General features: G+C 41.5%; 1 protein-coding gene across 3 annotated transcripts in view; it reads right to left on the bottom strand.

The window, feature by feature from the left end:
- The window catches only part of LOC130170514 (discs large homolog 1-like protein), a 108,135-nt gene extending 89,589 nt beyond the window's left edge, over window positions 1-18,546 (bottom strand). Inside the window, exons 1-4 of one of the 3 annotated variants that reach the window (XM_056377846.1) lie at window positions 18,461-18,546; window positions 17,115-17,285; window positions 13,920-14,748; window positions 13,123-13,198 (exon numbers count right to left, since the gene is read on the bottom strand). In XM_056377846.1, the coding sequence (XP_056233821.1) occupies window positions 13,123-13,198; window positions 13,920-14,748; window positions 17,115-17,285; window positions 18,461-18,479 (1,095 nt within the window). In that variant the 5' untranslated portion in view covers window positions 18,480-18,546. The remainder of the gene's footprint in view (window positions 1-13,122; window positions 13,199-13,919; window positions 14,749-17,114; window positions 17,286-18,460) is intronic. The other 2 variants (XM_056377841.1, XM_056377842.1) reach the window with 2 other exon arrangements.
- Window positions 18,547-19,126: the final 580 nt, after the last annotated feature.

The raw sequence follows: 19,126 nt of genomic DNA, 5'->3' as shown, positions 1-19,126 counted from the left end.
AGAGAAATGTGCCAAATGCCCACAAGACTGTCTGATTAACAGCATCCAATAGGAACTTTATTCAAATTTCTAGCTTATATCAATACAGTACATACCACAGAATGCTCGTATTTAGATTTACATTTACTCATTTGGCAGATGCTTCAGCACAGAGACTTTGGACTACTAAACTAAATCTACTCAATAAGACAAAGTCAAGGAGATCAGCTAAAGAAGTGCACATAAGTTCACTCTAAGTGCAAGTAAGGCGACTTAGGGTGTGAGAGGTGTTAGGGGACGAGGTGCTCATGAAAGAGATGAGCCTCCCCTGCTCTGATAGTATTTGGTAGCTCATTCCACCAGAAGGGAAAACCACAAAACAGAACAGTTTGGACTGAATTGCCTTGTATGTAGGGATGGCAATGATAAACAACATTCCTTGGAGAACAGAAGTAGCCGAGAAGGAGCTTAAGCCCAGAGTTGTGCCAGTTCACACTTAAAAAGAACTAGTTCAAAGTTCAGTTCATACAGATGAAAATTAACTAGTTCACATTCATTTGTTCCTTTTTTTAAATAAAGGCCGCTATTCTTTTCCAATAGAACCTCCTTCTACCCATCCATCACCAGCCCCAAATCATTGCCACTCCCAAACTAAATTAATTATTTTACACCACTAAAGAATCACAGACATGAGCTAAAAATGTCATAAAACGTTCACGTTCATCATTTGTAAACTGATTCATTCATGTTCATGTGCAACACTGTATAAGCCTGTATGATTGTGATCAAGTTGATGTGTGCAGACCCAGAGGTCAGTTTGTATGCAAGCATTAGGTGACTTGAATTTGATTTGGGTGGTCATGGGTCACCAGTAGAGGTCAATGAGCAGCAGAGTGACATGTGCCCTTTTGGGCTGATCGAAGACCAGATGGGCTGCCGCATTTTGGACCATCTGTAAGGGTGTCACTGTGGATGAAGCGAGACCAGATAGAAGGACATTGCAGTAGTCAAGCCGTGAAATAACCATGACCTGGACCAAGAGTTGGGTAGAGTACTTAGTCAGGTAAGGCCTGACTTTTCCTAATTCCTAATTTTACCTGATTCCTAATTTTCCTGAGAGTGCAAAGAGGCATGACCGGAAGACAGCTGTCAGATGGTCAGAGAAGCCCAGCTCAAACTTGACACCCAGATTTTTTGGAAACTTGGTTGGGGTGAGAGATGAAGAGGCACTTTTTATGTTGATATTATGATGGAGAGATTGAGTGGATTGGAGTTCATTCTTAGAAAGGTTCAGTTTAAGGTAAGGTTCCTTGATCCATGCTGATATGTCTGAGAGACAAACCATGAACCATACCAAAACCATGGATCACACGGGAATGACAAGTATAGATTGGTATCGTCTGCATAACAATGATAAAAGAAACCATGTGAGCAGATAATCTAACCCGAAGAGGTGGTGTATGTTGCAAAGAAAAGGGGCCCAGCACTGAGCCTTGGGGCACTCCTTTGGGGAGATGATAGAAAATGGGCATTTGCCCTTGCCATGACACATTGAAAGAACGCTCAGTGAGGCAGGATTCAAACCAGAATGTGCTTTTCCCGAGATGCCCACATCAGAGAGTCCAGATAGCAGGATGAAGTGGTTCAAAGTGTCAAAGGTCCAGCAAGATAAGGACCAAAGACAAAACTCTAGTTCAAGCTCTCACATCTTCTGTCACAGACAACAGAGCCATTTCAGTGTAGCAGCAGCTCTTAAAGCCCGATGATTAGTAGTATTTACTGTAAATATTTAGGAAAATGCAATTTACAAGCTGCTTTAATAAGTTTTGATATTTACCATCTTACTATATGTAACATATTAGATTCGTACTTAAATATCTGACCAAGTTAAGGGTCTGCTATTTTTCCTGAAACGGAGAGGAGAGGAGAGGAGAAGAGAGTAAAGGATTTATGGGAGATAAAGGGCAGAACAAGTTAAACAAGTCAAAGCGCACTCTTCAGCTGAGGCTCTTGATGCTGACGGCTGGGCCATCTGGACTATGACACACACAGTAGTCTCTCTGTGGTTGTCTCTGTCTTCTCACCTCGACTGGAAAACAAACAACGCAGCATGAGAGAGGAGAGCACAGAGAAAGGGAAACAATGTGCGAGAAAGCAGAGGGCGAAGCGCGGGAAACAAGCAAACACAGGGTGATTTTGAGGTCACCAACAGGGGAGAAGGGGAAATATTAAAAGATGGAAAAGTGGAGAAGATAGGGATTGACAAGCTGATACTGATATTCCTGATACTAGAGGTCTCCAAAGCAATTTCATAAGTTTACTGATTAAGTTATAAATCCACAACCACAAGCAAGACTATGCCTCAAGTTACATTTAAAGCTGTTAATCTGTAATGAGAATTTATTTTTAGAGGGTTTTTTAGAATATCTAACTGCACGTAGATAAAAGATGCACAGATATAAGCATCGGAGGAGCCAATTAAGTTCTGAAGTTGATGCAGGTAGACAAGTCACATAAATAATGTAATGGCATGAAAGGTTATTCTGAGTACAGCAGGAATTTAATCTTAAAAAAAAACCTTTCTTATGAAGAATCCACATAAATTGACACATGTATAACTTTGTGTATGTGATTAGTTGATTAATAATTGATGCATCAACCATGTTGCAAAACTTCAGATCTTTCTGCACAACAAATCTCTAGAAATTGTTCTTTTTTTAGGTACAAGATAAAAGAGTTTCATGGCGGGAACAATGTGTTTTGCATCCATCCTCAATCCCTCAAGATTTTTTGCAATATTTCTTAGTGTGCTGATAGTTTACTGTCTTTTGGATGTAATTCTGCCATTTACGTGATTGGTTATATATCAGAAACTCCTCAGAGAAAGTGACTTGTCACTTGTTTGTTGGTGGCAATTCTTGTGTGCCATGCTTGCTTTGAAGTTTTTGCTCAGCACATCCTAAATATCACTCTTCAAACTCAAAATTGAGGCCAAGCACCCAGTTCTTCCTCTCTTCCTTTCAAACAAATGTTTACTGTGTGCCAGAGAGTTCTTCCCTGGAGTGTTCAGAGGAATAAATGTAACCGCTCTTGTAAAATGGATACAGGTTAACCTAATGCCTGACAGTAAAAAAAGAAGCATTTTAACATAAAAATGTTCTGGGTTTGGACTATTGTTCATGCGTTTTATATGGAAACCTCAGATTGGATTCCTCCGGAGAGACATCAGGGAGTTATTTTTATGTTGTCAAAGAGTCAGCTTTGGGTCAAGTGCCAGTCTTCCCTTAGTCTTGGCTTGTGTGATAAGTTAGCCGTCCTGAGACCGAGTGTCCTTCTGTGTTTGGCAAGGAACAGATGGAGATCCTGCTGAAGTGCGTGCATGCACATGTACACACACACACAGACACACACGTACAGATACACACACCCACACACACAAGTACATTCATACATCTGGGATAGCCACAGGCGTTCTGGCTCATATGCCTCATAAAACATAATGTGAGAGTAAACATAGCATCGAATGTCACATTATCAACATCACACACCCAATTACTGAAAGATAGAAAAAAAGAAGAAACAATGACAGAATATAAGAGAGGAAATAAGAAATAAAGACAGGAAAGAAAAGAAGGAAGAAAAAAGAAATAAAGGAATGAATGGGAGACAAATGGGGAGCGAGAGAGAGGATGCTACCTCATGAGCCTAGCAGGCATGCACTACATGTTAACATTAGTAGGTCAGCCAGCACAGAAATAACTACACCGTGTGTATGTGTGTGCGGTAACCTCATACACTCCCTGCGAGCCAATCGTGGTGGATTCTCCATTCTACACACTAACCAATCAAAAAATACTCCATACATCAACATTTCAAACATGGTCACATGATCAGCGTTTACCAGCTGTGTGTTCAGTTTCCACATGAGTGAATTTTCTTCCAAATAGATCTCGTCCTCGCTCTATGTAAAACGCTGTGCGAGGATACACTGATTCCTTTGGAAACTTCATAGATACAAATATCAACTGTGCAACAGCAAAAGTTCATTTATTTAAGACTGTTTTGAATTGTGGATTTAATTCCAAGGGACATGTCATCTATGTATTGACATGTAAAAGTGGAGATGTTAAGTCTCTGCAGAATAATCATTTGAGCACCCAACATGTTGGTGTGTTTTTCATACATATAGTGCCACTATGTGGTAAAACACAGACACAGCACCACATGGACGATGTTCTCCAGATTTTAATTCTTCTCTCAAACATGCTTTACATAAACTCATGTTGTTTTTGCTGTCACTGACAGAGATAATGCAAAGGCCTGCAGGGGTTTAGCATCTTATTAAGTTCTTCAAACAGATCTATATGAGCTGTACTAACATACAGTACATGTGCATACAAATACTATATAACACAGCAGTGATACATTGCACACTCTCTGGATCTAATGTAGACATAGAAAGGCTTGAAGCCTATACTGAATATAAAAATATTAATCCCTAAACTCAACTGTTGCAGCTATACTACTGGGAGCATGACAAACAAGTGCAGGGGGGACAAGGGCAATATTTTGTAATCTTTTTGACTCACAATACACATGAAAAATGATCCTGATCTACCCCCAAACTATCCTGACAGTCGAGGGCCATGGGTTCATGCAGTCATGATGACGCTAAGCTGTTTAATTTTCCCCTGCTGGAAAATCAATGATAAGACTGAACTGAAATGAACTCAGCCACTTGCCTTGTTGCTTGTGCATGTGTGTATAGGTTGGTATCTTTGCATGAGTGTGTGTGTGTGTAGCTCCACAGAGATTAGTCATCTGCTAAATGGGATTAGCTGCTCTGTCTGAACTCAGGCATGACATGGGCTGAACAATGAACAATTTAATGTTAGCCTACTTCCCTGTTAGCCTGACCGGCACAATAGACTGCTGAAAAAACAAGTGTTGGCAATGGGAACACATCTGCTAAAAATCTTTCAGATATGAACAACAAACCACTGTTATTACCCTTCTTCATAAGGCTATCAGCCCCTGCAGAGTGTTGGCACCCTGCTTGCATCCTTTTTCAGCCAGGTGATTTATTTTTCAAAGACAACCACTGCTCAGTCCTTGCCCCTGAAGTTGACCCTGGTCACCAGCCAAGTTGGTCTGATTGTGGCTGAAGTCTGGAGCCTGATAGACAAAAATGAGCTGGCTCTCGACCATGTATTGCTTCCGGATTTGGACTGGGTTCAGGGATGTGGACTTGGACGGATGTGAGCTGAGAGACGGTTCCAGTTAGCAGCGTTATAGCTAGCTCTGGGCTAGTTTTGGTAACCAATGGTTTTTCCCCTTTGCCACAAAGTGATATCAATCTGTAAAACAGCATTAAACATCGGCGCAATTCCAATCAGTTGTTGTATCAACCACTGATATGAGATTATGCTAAATCCCTTTTTATAATTTCCAAAATAATGAGCAAGGAGAAAGAGGCTTAGTACATAAGGGTACCATTTCATGGCAATGACATTTAAACAGATATGCAGCAAATATGGCTAAAAACGTATCATAAAAGTTGTTACTATTTTGTCTAGATGTCAGCCATTATGATGAACAGCTTCTCACTCAAACATCAAGGGGTCAGGGCCTAAAAGAAGTTTCCACAAATTGGGTTTTACGATGGGGTGGACCACACCTCATAAAATCTTCTGTTTATTCATTTGAAAAAGAGCCTTAAAAGCTTTAGTTGAGTTTAGTTGAGTTTAGTTGTTAACCTGTGAAGATTGAAACAGAAGTAGTTGAGTAGTCACCACAGATAATGGAGCGTTAGCTAGCAGCTATCATTAATGGTAAAGCCACAACCTCTGGCCCTGGACTAATTCCTCTTAATTACTCAGCTCCTCTTGATTGTAAGCCAGCTTCCGTGATTCCTATCACCTCAGATACCATTCTGTGTTACCTTGGAAGGATCAGGGACCGAGGGTTTCTGAGGTGTTTCCGAAAGAAGTGACACATCTTGTTTCAAAATAATTTGGGAGGCGCCTGTAACGTAGATGCACATATATGGATGCCAACATGTACTTTACCTAAGACAGGCTTTGTAGATTGTTTGACTGCAGCTAAATTCTCTGAATGAGAATGATTAAGAAAATAAAGGAAGTGTTATTGTGTTGTTTTTCTTCCCCACAATGTGTTTAGATGAAGATCACGGGACATATGTATTGTTTGTACACATGTAGGTAGTATATAAACACACACACCTATGTTTGGTTTAAAACAAGCTTTAAAACCAACCTAAACTGTGCAGGCAAGAATACAGAGCTTACTGAAAAATGCACCACTCTGTATATGGTTTTACACAAACCACACATTAATACACAGGTAACTGTCTGCTGGTCATTCATTACTGAAGTCCATTCAACCTCAGATGACCTTTCCATTCTACACTAGCGACAAAACTCAGACCACTTTTCTGAATGAGCCACACCTAAAAAACAGCAGGTGGGTGAGAAGAAACTCAGTAATTAAAGTAAGAGGAGATACATTACATCGAATGAGGATGCAGAGTTGTGATGGTCCATCTTCACTTGCAGCCTTCGTGCTGGCCCAGTAGGTGTCAGCCCTACTACATGCAGCGCTATCCGTATACCTACACACTTCAGTCCAATTTGTCACAGCAAGTGTGGATCCTGCAGAGCTGAGAGGATGTTTAACCTTTCACTGAGGTTCTCATGAAGTGCTAACCAGTTCCAGCAGTCAGTCCTACATCACTGTGTTAGTCCTGCTGCAGATGAATAGCCCTGGGCTCAGTAGTCCTGCGGCTGTTTGGGAAGTTCTCTCCCTCTTCTCTGCTCTCATGCCTTCTCTGTTGATTAATTTGTCAGCCGTGACCCCCTCCTCACAGTTACATCACAATGCCAGCTGGACAGTTCCACAGATGGATGGATCGCTGGAATGATGCAGCATTGGAGTTTTACTGGCAAAATCCAGTAAAATATCCCACCAAAGCTAGGAATGCAAAGACCTCAGAGACTTGTGCTCTCTCTTTCCCTCTGTCTTTATGTGTCTCTCTCTCATTATTTCCTCTCTTTGCCCCTCTTTGTCCATACTAAAATAGCCCCTCCTCTGTAAAGTCTATTAGCAGCCTAAGGTAAGCCTCTTAGGAGAGACTCTTGCTTTCCTGGAGCACGGGAAGCCAGTGACACTCAGTAAGACCACACCACAATCACACACTGATAAAACCAGGGTAGGATTTAAGACTGGATACATCAGAGATAAAAAGAGGATTGGGCAAGATAGAGAGGAGAGTACTGATAGAAAGTAAAATCCTCATTCAGTATGTTTGACAACAATCTCCACAGGTATAGATACTACTGTGTTCAGTAGAGTTGCACACTGTTTACATATTATTTGAAGGATTTAACTAGTCCTGTTACATCACGTTCATGTACATTGTCATGCACCTCCGGTGACCACATTCCTTTCGTCACCAATACAAACATTATTGCACAAGTGGCTTTATCCTCCTATTAAACATCACATTTATTCTCCCATTAATGAATATCGTACTTCTCTACAAAACTGAATTTTTACATTATGACATGATTAACAGGGTCTGCAAGTGGAAATGTTTTTTCAGCCTGTGCTTCCTGGTTGGATGCATTTCTGAAGCTGTTATACAAAGTGTAGGTGCGCTGGAAACTCAGTGCCCTTTTAAGTTAATGTCAAGTTATTGAGTGGATTTACACCTGGGTTTTAAAGGTTTTCTGTGTGTTTTAACCTTTGCCCTGGGTCAGATGGCTAGAAGAAATGAATCCAGCAGGATGAGAGGGGATATACTGAGACATTTTCCAGCAGTAATCTAGCAGTCTTGAGCTCAGGAACACCCTCTGGTTTTCAATCCATTAACTTAATGAGATAAATGAGATTAACCAGATTAATGCAGCCTGTTTGTATATCTGCCAACAGACTACAGACTTACTTGTGTGTGTGTGGTTTGAGTGTGTGTCTCATTCTTCTGACACTTTCTTTATTTCACCAGATCCCTTTAACTTGAATGCCCCTGCAGCTTCTTTCTAAGACACCCTGAACGGCTGTCATTGAAAATTTGGGGTAGAACTTACAGTTTTGCAAAACTGCAACAACAAGAGCAATTTTGTTATTTATGCTAGTGACATGATTTGGTTCTCTGTCCACTCTCAAAGTCCCAATCCCTGTATTTGCCAACATGACAGAAGGTCATCCTCCTAACAGCTAATTCCCCATGGCAAGCACATGAACTGGCTGCAAGGTGACCTACCTCGATGCTGCGAGGTTGCGGCAGGGTGACCTGGGAGTTGAGGGGTCCATGAAAAGTCCAAGACTGAGACAAAAGTTTGATAAAGACTAAACTTGAGAGAGGATTTAACCACTAATCAAATATTTGTATTCTGTTAACTATGTATGATACAACCTCAAGAATTCCAGGACAATACTGATTTTAAACGTAGTTTTTAAGTTTGAAAGAACAAAGACTGTGACATGGAAAAGAAAGTGTTTTTCAGTCATCTGTCTTACACGCATCTGACCAAACAGACACTTCTACAAAGGCCACCACTTCAAGTCTATTTTCCTGTGTTTTACACATGTAACTACAGTTATTGTGTATTTGGGTGTGAGCACTTCCAAAACACAGGCGACCTACACTCAATACTGTGCCTGAACGCCTCCTGTGTAGACACACATGGCGCACCGGAGCTGCTGCTGATGCGCTGCTCACACTACAACTCCTGTGCTGTCAGGGCCAACACAGACCCTGACTGAAAGAGGAGCAAATAGACCCAGAACACAAACAGCTGAACCATATCACAAGATCAAGCTTCAACTTCAATGTTTAAAATATCAGGACAAGCTAAAACGTGTCAGACCAGGTTGTGCCTAAACGTTTGCAGTATGGATGAACAAAGTCTGCAAGATGTAGTGAGAAGTGGAGGACACAAGTCAAGTCTAATGACTGATGAGAAAACAATAGTAGTTCCTTTAGTTGGTGTTTGCTGTTATCCCCATTTGAATAATTATGTTGCCCGTCTCTCAGGTAGCAGGCTTGGACATCTTTTGTTCCAAGCACACCCCAGCCCCACCTTGTATTAGTATTTGCAGATCTGCTCCAATGAAAGCCCATCTATCAGTTCGGCTCTCCATCCATCCATCCATCCATCCATTATTTATCCTTTGTGAGTCTGTCCCAGCTCACATTGGTCCTGCTGCTTTAAAATGGGCCATGCATTTCTGAGCCTGCACATATGTGCATAATACAGCGTTTAATTTTTGCCAGCCTAGTTTTTAGCCTTGAGACCCATCAGTCAGTCAACCACATCACTCAGCTACCTACACAGCTAGCCAACCAGTCAGAGAGCTCGTCTTTTGAAGTGTGTGTCCTATCAACCCAGTTTCCACGTCTCTGTGGGTATCACATGTTGTCAGACCAACAGCTGAGCAACAGATCGGCGTTCCCTTTAGAGTCACTTCACTAGAGCACAGTGCGCTCCTTTAAGATATCACCTTAAAGCCTGTTCATTCACAAATTACAGCGAGCCATCTGTACAATGAGCAGCCTGTTCACAATTTGATATGGCTAATTGTGAGCAGGTGCACTAAGCTGACCATCATTTACAAAGCAAGTAGTTTTCTGTGAAACTATTCATCTGGATGTGTTCAGAGGAATCCCCCAAAGGACTGCCGCTCTCAGTCTCACTTTTCCATTAAAGATCATGCTATGTTCATGACAGTTTATAAGCAGAAAGATCGCGTCAGACTCATTCAAAGCTTAGCACACACTGAACACGCAATTTCAACATAAATAGTAAAGGGATAAATTGAATGAATGCCATCAAGAGGGACATTGATAATTTAGTTAGTAGAAAGTTGTATCTGTTTGTTTGTCTTCCCTGCTTTTCTCTGCTCTGTTCCTGTGTCTCACCTTGGTAGTGAGGATACAGATGCAGTCCATCCTCAACAGTCCGACTAGCAAAGTTTCACCAAAACATCTTCCTGCTGCAACTTTCCTGTTCCACCACTCTGCCGCTTGTTGCTGTTGGGGACATCCTCCTGTCGTCTGTCCGTCTCTGTCTCCTCCTTCTCCTCCTCCTCTTCTTTCATCCCTCAATCTCTCTCTCTCCTCCCTTTCTCATGTCCTCTCCACCTGTCCTTTCATCAAAGCAGCTAGAGAGGACTTCTCCGCTAAAATAGAGGCCGCCTCGGAAACATGGCAGCTGTCCCGGTGCACCTCCGCCCGCCCTCTTGTCTTCCAGCTGCTGTCTTCGTTTTATGGCAGCTGGTAGCCACATTTTGACCTCAAAGTGTGCATGGCTCAGAATATGCATCCGCACTCTCGCGCGGAACACACTCGCCACACACACAAAAAAAAAAAAAAAAACACACAGAGACAGGCGCAGAAATGCATACACATGGATGCACAGGCAAACACACAGGCAGACAGACGTGTATACACAGACACAAGCACACACACAAGTACATATACTACACACACACACCACTCTGCTGTTTTATCAGGTCAGTCACTGTTTGGCAGGAGACTGAGTGAACAGTAACAGCGGTATAGCAATGGATGCTCTACTTTCAACGTTGACTGTGGGTATCAAGTTAGAGCTCCATATGCACCCTGAAGCTCCACAGAGATGGGAATTCACCCACTCGGGATATTCGGCTTTTTTAAAAGATGCACGACATCACTACAGTTATTGTTGAATTTGAAACATTACAATATAATATGCTACACTATACAGGACCAGCAAACATACACACTATTTTACATTTGTTTCTGTTCTTGTCCTACTCTACTTCTGTCCAGCTCTACCCTCCCCTCGCCCTGCACTCATTGTTGATTCTCTCCCCTGATGCTCACTGCTGCCAACAGAAAGCTGTCTTGCTGCACTGGGCTGTGCTAATGAACATCATTACTGGGTCTCAATTTCTCCTACAGACAGTTGAAATAAGTAATCCTGTTCTGTAGGAGCCAAATCGTGTATTTAGCCTGTGTTTTTTATTTTTTGTTTAGGCTGCACATGTTCTTTTGGTTACTATAACTTCCAGTAATGGGCAGAGGGGTGTGGTTTTACATTATTTACCTGTTCACTCGTTTAAAGACGGTGAGTAGGGCTCTGATATTTTATGTGTTTTCTTGTTTTAAGTGTGTCAGTACAACAATTGCTAGTCAGTATTTTTCTATTTTTAATAAACAGCAGAAGACACATCTGGATTTCAGGTTGGATTTGTTTGAACACGTCACAGTGAAGAGCCTGCCTACTCAGTGTTTTACAGATAGTTGTCGCCACATGTTCATTAAACAGTTCAAAAATGGATAATGAGTTAAATGCTTTTGTTTCAACCCCAGTTTCCAGTTATTATTGGATTAATTATTAAAGCCACTATGATTGATATTTCTACAAAAACAATGTAGTAGAATTAAAATGATCATCCAAATCTGCAGCTTTCTGGAGTTTTATAGAGAGTTGCAGCTCAACGTTTGGCTGTCATGACTTTCAGCCACAACAGGTGACTGCTTTCAGTGAAGAAACTCAACAAACCCACTGTACACTACCTGCTTAGCTCCAAACAGCCTAAGCCTAACACAGTTAATGACCAGCTGGCGCACCTTGTGGAGTATTTAGCAGCCAAAGAGCAAGATATTTCACTCAGCAGTTATTAGACACCACAACACAAGTCAAAGACACTGAATATTGGACCATTCATCAGGGGGCCAGAAACACAACTCAACATGACTCAACAAGTTCTCCATATCAGCTTGGAAGGTGATGTTATGTCAGTGTTGTGTTCACAACTTATTTGTGCTGCCTACACAAGGCCAGAAGAACCAGTTACTGCAGGTTTAAGCAACATCTGAGTAATGTATCCGGGGTTAACACCAACTCCAACACAATACAAGCAGTGTACAGCTGGGAGGACAAATGTTGCCTGTGCAGCAGTTTATACAAAACAACTTCAGCATAAAGCAAAGCAAATCAATAACAGCACCACTTCCTGAGATGTGGGCAATCAGCAGCAGATCAAAGCAACATTGTGCCCAGATTGAATCTGTAGTGAAAATGCCCAAACCACAAAAACCATTCAATTTCTATGTCAGCAAGATCAACGAGACAAAACCAGTGCCATGAGCTTACCACTGAGCTCTTTCTGCTGACTCTACGGGACAATAAAATGTTACCAAACTGAATTGATTCCTCTTGTCATATTATGTAATGCAATGCAACCCAATGTTCAAACAGCATAAATGATCTGTCCATCTAATTCTGCTCTCTGCAGCCTTTTTGATATACAGGTTCAAAAGAAGATATGTTGTAAAATAAACATGTTTGCCTTATATCAAAACTATTCCCATGTTAGAGCAGTGATATGTTGGACATGGGGCAACAAATGCAGGGTAATTTTGGTTTAGAAACTCCCATTCTGTATCATTTAATTGTATTAAAAGCAATTGATTCATAACTAATGAAATGTTATCATACATGACACTGACTCCCCATGTACTTGCATGAGCTGGGTGAATTGTGCTCATAATTTCCTTATAAGCTGCAATATTGCACCAAATGACAAACACAAAACAAAACGTGGTGTAACACAGTGAAAGAAAAACCTCTGAAGCTTAAACAAAATGGCTTCATCCTAGCCAGGATGGTTAGGAAGCTTAAAAAAAAAAATACTTATCCAACCCTAGCTCTGACGAAAAGATTTATATACTACCTGACAGATGCCAACAAAATCAAGTCTGAAAATGAAGAATCAGAATATAAGGGGATCAAACCTACCGAGAAATCCCTGCGGCCTAACCCCATATAAGCACCAATAATGGGAGCATCATACAGTACATCACCACACCTGACAAGCTCTCCTAGGCACCAACAGATAACAGAGGATATATTTACATCTGAAAATAGTTTCTCTAAAACTCATGAGAAAAATAATTACTTCTCTTTCTTTTCCAAAATCATGCAGCCAAACTGTAACCTCAAGGTTACCACCCAGTGCCTGGGTTCAGCCTCCTTCTGATAGGAAGCAATCTGTACTTCACGCTGCTTCCAACTGTAGAGGGATTTGCTGCAGGTTTCCTCAGACACAAACACAAAACAACCAGAGATGTCTTACCTTGTTGGGGGTCAGTGGGCTTGCAGCGGGCCTGGGGCTGGGGGAGGTGACTTTTACTGACCCGGGGCTGGTTGGGCTAAGAACAGAAATCAGGGAGAGAGGGTGTCAGGAGGTGAACTCTGAAAACTGTCAGTTATTATTATTCTGTACTATCTACACCTGAACTCCCTGATTGTGACCTCCATACAAAGCATTGTGTATTTTAAAATGTTGTACAACATAACATCACAAAATACCATTGGTGTAATATATAAGCTAAAGACAATACACCCTAAATGTGGGAGGTCTGCAAATTCAGAGGCTCAGTAAACTAAATAGGCAAACCATAAATAATTACAAAAGACAAGTGACTAAAAAAAACAGTGCCCTTAAGTGCCAGAGGTTTTCCTTTCAAGAGTCCAACAGCCTAAGGAAATGTACTTCTTTAATCCGCTCAGAGTTGTCTGAACCTCCTTCCAGAGGGCATTCCCTCACAGAGGTGAGCTGCTGGGTGACAATCATCTCCTAACAACATTCAAGGCTTCTGGGTGACACCAAACTTTATAAATTAATTTTCGATCCAGTTCCACTCATTTCTCTCGTGCATTTGTTTCAGCTGTGATCAGACTACCAAACCAAACTGTGATAGAGAAAGTCAGCACACTTTCTGCAGCACGTGTGTAAAACTGGACCATAGGTTTCCCCCATCTGTTAAAATGTCATAATAACAGCTGTTAAGTCTGGTTTGCTAATAAACCCTACTAACAGCTGAAATGTATGCTCATGTTGCACTGAGCAAAATAAATTGCTGGACATACCTCAAATGAGGTCCTTTAGTCAAAGGCCCTGGAGGACTTGTGGGGCTGAGGCTGCTGAAGGTAAATTTTCCCTGGGTGGGGCTAGCTGGACTCGTGCTTGGAGTGACTTTGCCTAATCCTGGGTCTCTGCTGGTCGTGACACCTGTAGAGATGACTGCAGCATCTGTGACTCTGTCAAGATCTGGGCCAGTGCTAGGAGTGGTGTTGGTTGGAGTGAGTTTGTCTGAAGTAGTTGGAGGCATTAATCCCTGAATGGTGCTGGAGACGAGGGCTGAGACAGTCACCAGGTTGAGGTCGGGAGCGGCAGGAAGGCTTGGTGGATTGGTAGAGGTGGTGGAGCTTTCTGAAGAGGTGGCAGTCAGATGTGGCTTTGCTCCATTCAGTGATACTGCAGGAGGTGTTTTTATGGAGCCAGTGGGAGTTTCTACACCATTCACTGTGGCAGCAGAGGGAGAAGAGGGTTTAAAAGTCTCCGCTGCTGAGGCTCCAGACTGGACAGGAGGAAGAGGAGCACGGTACTTGACCTTGGCTGGCTGTGACTGAGGTGTACTGGACTGTGTTGTTGGGGAAGATGGCTTCTTGGGGGGTATTCCAGATGGGATTGGAGGGGCAGGGGATTTGATTGACCTGGGTTTGGGGGCAATGGATTTTGGCTGAGGTGATCCTGGCGGAGATGCCAGCGGGCTCTCTGGACCAGGGGAGGACTGTGGCTGGGCTGGGAGTTGTTCTGGCAAGTTACAGGAGGCAGAGAGGACCCCTGGACCATCTAGCTGGTCCCCAGAACGCTTGTTGTCTGTGAGGATGGTCAGCTCATAGTACTCCTGGATATCTGGAGGTAGAAACAGAGACATTAATGGATCCATCCAATGGATTCGTAAATTATGACTGAATGAATGCACGACTTTGTAAATGATAGACTGACTAATCATAAAATAAATAATGAAGACAATAAGTGAATGAATGAATGAATATCAGTGGGAAACTGTTATCTCTAAATGATGTAGAGCTTTAGAGCTGAACCGATTATTCAATAACTAGAAATTAATCACCAATCATTTTGACAATCTTTTGGGTAATTTGTTAAAAAAGAAAACTCAAAACATTCTCTGCTCCAATCTCAACAATTGGACAATGTGCTGATTTTTTGTTTCATATCATTGTGAGTTGAGCATCTAAATAGTTTGGACAGTTTGTCAGGCAAAATGAAACATTTATTTATTTTATTTCATAGACTGAAAAATTGATCTATCAATTGATTAATCAAAGAATATAATTTGCAGCTCAACAATGAAGTCATGAATCATTATTTGCAGCCCTATAAAGCCATTTAAAATATAAAAGAAAAGCTACTGTTTTATAGTATTCTTTAATTCAGATAAAACCAAAATGAAGCAGTCCCCTCATTTTTCTGAGTTAGCCGTGAAATCAAATGAACCACAGCTAATACACTAGTGACCCCTAGTGGCAGCAAGAGGATACTTCCACCATAGTCATATAGACCGGCAGCTACTGAAGTATCCTGGGTTCCTCATCTAAAGGAGGAATGAGTAGTTCATCCCTCTGTCATTTCCTTTTTCATACGTAAGAGCACTGAGTGACTGTTATGATCAGAGGTTTCACTTCCCCTGCTTAACAACTGACAGGCAATTCTACACCATACACATGGGTGTGAGCTCAGTTTGGTGGCTATAAAAGAGATGGTGAGAAAAAAGGATAGAATATGTGGGAAGAGGACAGGGGATAACAAGTATAACAAGTACTATAACACATACAAATGATGATGAAACAGGCATTAAATATCATATGTAAATCAATATATATATGATACAGTACAGAAAATATTCAAACATATTAAATGCTACAGTAGATGAAGAGGAAGTCAGTGTCATGTTTAGTGAAAAGCATGTACGCGCGCACACGCACGCACACACACACACACACACACACACACACACACACACACACACACACACACACACAACAGAGAAAGAGGTGTTACTTTAACAGGTACAGGTGTGGGCGTGGTGCACACCAGAGCAGGTGGGGCAAGAGACCAAGAACCAGTTTGTTGTCTTACACAGACACACATTGTGGCCTGTGTTTTCCTTCAAATGAGAAACAGTTCACCACAAGCAGAACTAACTAGTTAGACACAGATTAGAAACTACTGGGAGGACTTTACACATGCTACACATACTTTAAATGTGTACCTATTTTCTACAATGGGCCCTGTGTTTTATGTGACAGGCCATGTCACGCCCACATCTGTGTGTTCTGATCTCCATTTTCTGGTCAACAGTCATGTGATTAGACCAGCTCAAACATCTTGTAGACACCATGAGAACTTGTGCTACCACTTACAGCAAACACTATTATCAGTCCAGCCTTCTGTCCGCTGGCCTACTGGCCTACAGATACAGTTCCTGTCTTTTAGCCTTATATACAGTCCCAAACAGACAGCATCCTTCCTGACTAACACACTGCACTACTCCAGGACATGACACTAAATGCAAAATGCAAGACAGTCCAACCTGGCTGCAGCGAAGCAACACTGAGCACCTGGACTTGTCAACACGAGCAACATAAGAATCAAGCTAAACGGTCAGTTCACCCAAATCATAAAAACCAGTGGCATCTAGCCATGTGGTGAGTTTCTGTTTTTTTCTGTTTTGGTTTTGAGATAATGTAATCCAACATTACATTTGAAAGAACTGCTAACTAAAACTGCTTCACATGAACAATGTACCAACAATGTTATATATCAATGATATTATCAAGAAAAGGTGTGTGTGATTTGGGTGAAATTACCCTTTAATCTAACATAACTGTTGATTTAAATACATTGATCTCTGATAATATACTGTAATATGTGGTCATGCGTATTCATACAAAAAGAAATAGTGCAAAACTGTCTGTAAAGGTCTTTTAATAATATATAATAATATTCATTTTTAAATAAACATCCTTAATTTCCATTCACACAGTTAGCAAGACAATCAGCACCACACCTTAAGAATCCATTATAGATAAAAAATCCAACTAAAAAAGAATAATAGGAAGGTCAACAAGCTTGACAGCATTTAAAAGCTCACCAAGTCTTCAAAATCAATAGGTCACATTGTAATACCATGTTTAAATGGGTGTATAAATAGGAGGGAGGAGGGAGTATACAGACAGACAAACAGATATTCTTACCAAGCAGAGCACTAAAGAGCTGACTTTGGAAGACATTGATGACTCTGTCCAGAGACTGCTGGAGCTGGTGATCTTCCTCCAGGTGGCCCTGTTTGGTCCGATTCTGGTTCTGCTGTCTCTGATCTAATTTGGCCCGGTACTGCTGGAGCAGCTCCAGGGCTCGCTGAGCATCTACACAGAACATAAACAATTAAATACCACGTTACTAATGACAGAGAAGGTAAGACTAAAGTGCTCTTCAGTAAAGCAAGGAGATTATGTAGTGTAAATTAGACAAAGCCTTAACTTAGGTGGACATGAGTTTGGTTAAAAACTGTGCCTGGTTCAGATCTGGCAGGGTCGTCATTAGGGTGAAGTTTATTAAGAACACCTGGCTGGGAGAGAGTGTCGACACAGGTGTTATTAGTCTGTCAATTGTCTTTTAGCATATCTCATCTCCTTGCTCTTCTGAGGAGCAAATAAAAATGAAATATGTGAAATATAAGGTGTTCGTTCAGTATCTTTTAAGTACTCTTAATTACAAGGGAACCACAGGTCTTTGTGTTACATGCTGAACATTCAGCCAGTTCATGGCACACTATTGTATTTGTCTGCATTTTATGGACTGGTAACTACTATTACATTTTATAACCCTGTGTTTGAGTTGCTCTGGTGCAGAAGGGCATGAGGGCAAAAGAGTTTATGTTGTAAAGGAGGGTTGCAAACTGCATTCCAGGCTCCATGGCACTCTGAACAGCTGATTAAAGCAAACTCAGTCTGAAATGTGTCAGCGTTGACCCACACATGCCACCTTCTTTACTGCACGTCAAGCCAAATGGCAGACAGATTTGTGGTGATTTAATCAATATTTACGTATCTATAGGCATAAGTCTATAGTCTATCATTTGCAGCAATCTTTTTGACACAGCATCCAACAAATATAATCCATGCTGAAGCTAAATCCCGTCAATATTCTGGCATATCAATGCAGACTAGCATGCTGAAAACAAACAGAAGTCATTAAAACATTTTTTGAAAGTGCTACTTTGTGAAAAACTTGTGCGCCGAATTTACCACAAGGTCTGAATGACCAGTAAAAGCTCTTAAGTTATTGTCTATAACTTGTGTATGTTTACCAACAAACAATTAAACGTTAAATTACTGATGTTTAAGAGAAGTTTCGTTACGTTAACTTACAGGCTAAAGAGGAGCGCTTCGCAGAGCTGTAGCAACATCAACGCGAGCTTTTAGAGAGGTTTAAACTGATTTTTTTCAATGTTGTCTCTTTAACAAAATAAAATATATGTTTGTATGTACAACATCGATGGAAATAAAGACAAATAATTACCCAAAAGTACTTTATTTACCTTTTTGTCGAACAGGCATTGTGACACGCACAGTCTTCCTCCCCGGTGCTTCTGTGCGCGCGCGTGTGAGTGTGTGTGTGTGGCGCTGTGACAGTCTATCTGTTTTTACAGATGTGTGCGTCTGTCCTGGGACAGCCTGCCTCCAAAGTGGGACACCACACTGACACCACGGCAGTCTGGTATATCAAGTTGTCTTTTCGGCCGAAGAGAAAAAAACTTCAGGCAAACCGTCACAGAGTCGGAGAAAAGAGAAAGCGTCAACCGCTCATATCAAATGTTGATTAAACAGTCACCAATTGGACTTAGCACCCGGAGCTGCACGTGTTTCTCTCCGTCTCTTTCACTTTGACTCTCCCTCTGGCTCTTTGGTAAAAAACTAGTTCTCCATTCCTTCATTCAGGTGACTTGACTCAAAACGCCGTCTGACCGGTTCTTAGACGGTCCTATGGGATGAAGACAAACACACACGAAAAACGCACACACGCCTAAAAGTGCCTAAAAGACACACAGAAACACACACTCATGCACTCTCATCCAAACACCATTCCAGCAGGTTTGTCTGAGAGGCTCTACATAAGCAGCTTGTGTATGTTGGAGGTATTGTCATGTTAAACAGGTATATTGTGTGCAGTGGATGAAAGCCTGGTGTGTCCCAGGGTCTCCACT

This window comes from Seriola aureovittata, chromosome 6 (assembly GCF_021018895.1).
Source record: "Seriola aureovittata isolate HTS-2021-v1 ecotype China chromosome 6, ASM2101889v1, whole genome shotgun sequence".
NCBI classification, from domain to species: Eukaryota; Metazoa; Chordata; class Actinopteri; order Carangiformes; family Carangidae; genus Seriola; species Seriola aureovittata.
This window is presented reverse-complemented; position numbering and strand designations above follow the sequence as displayed.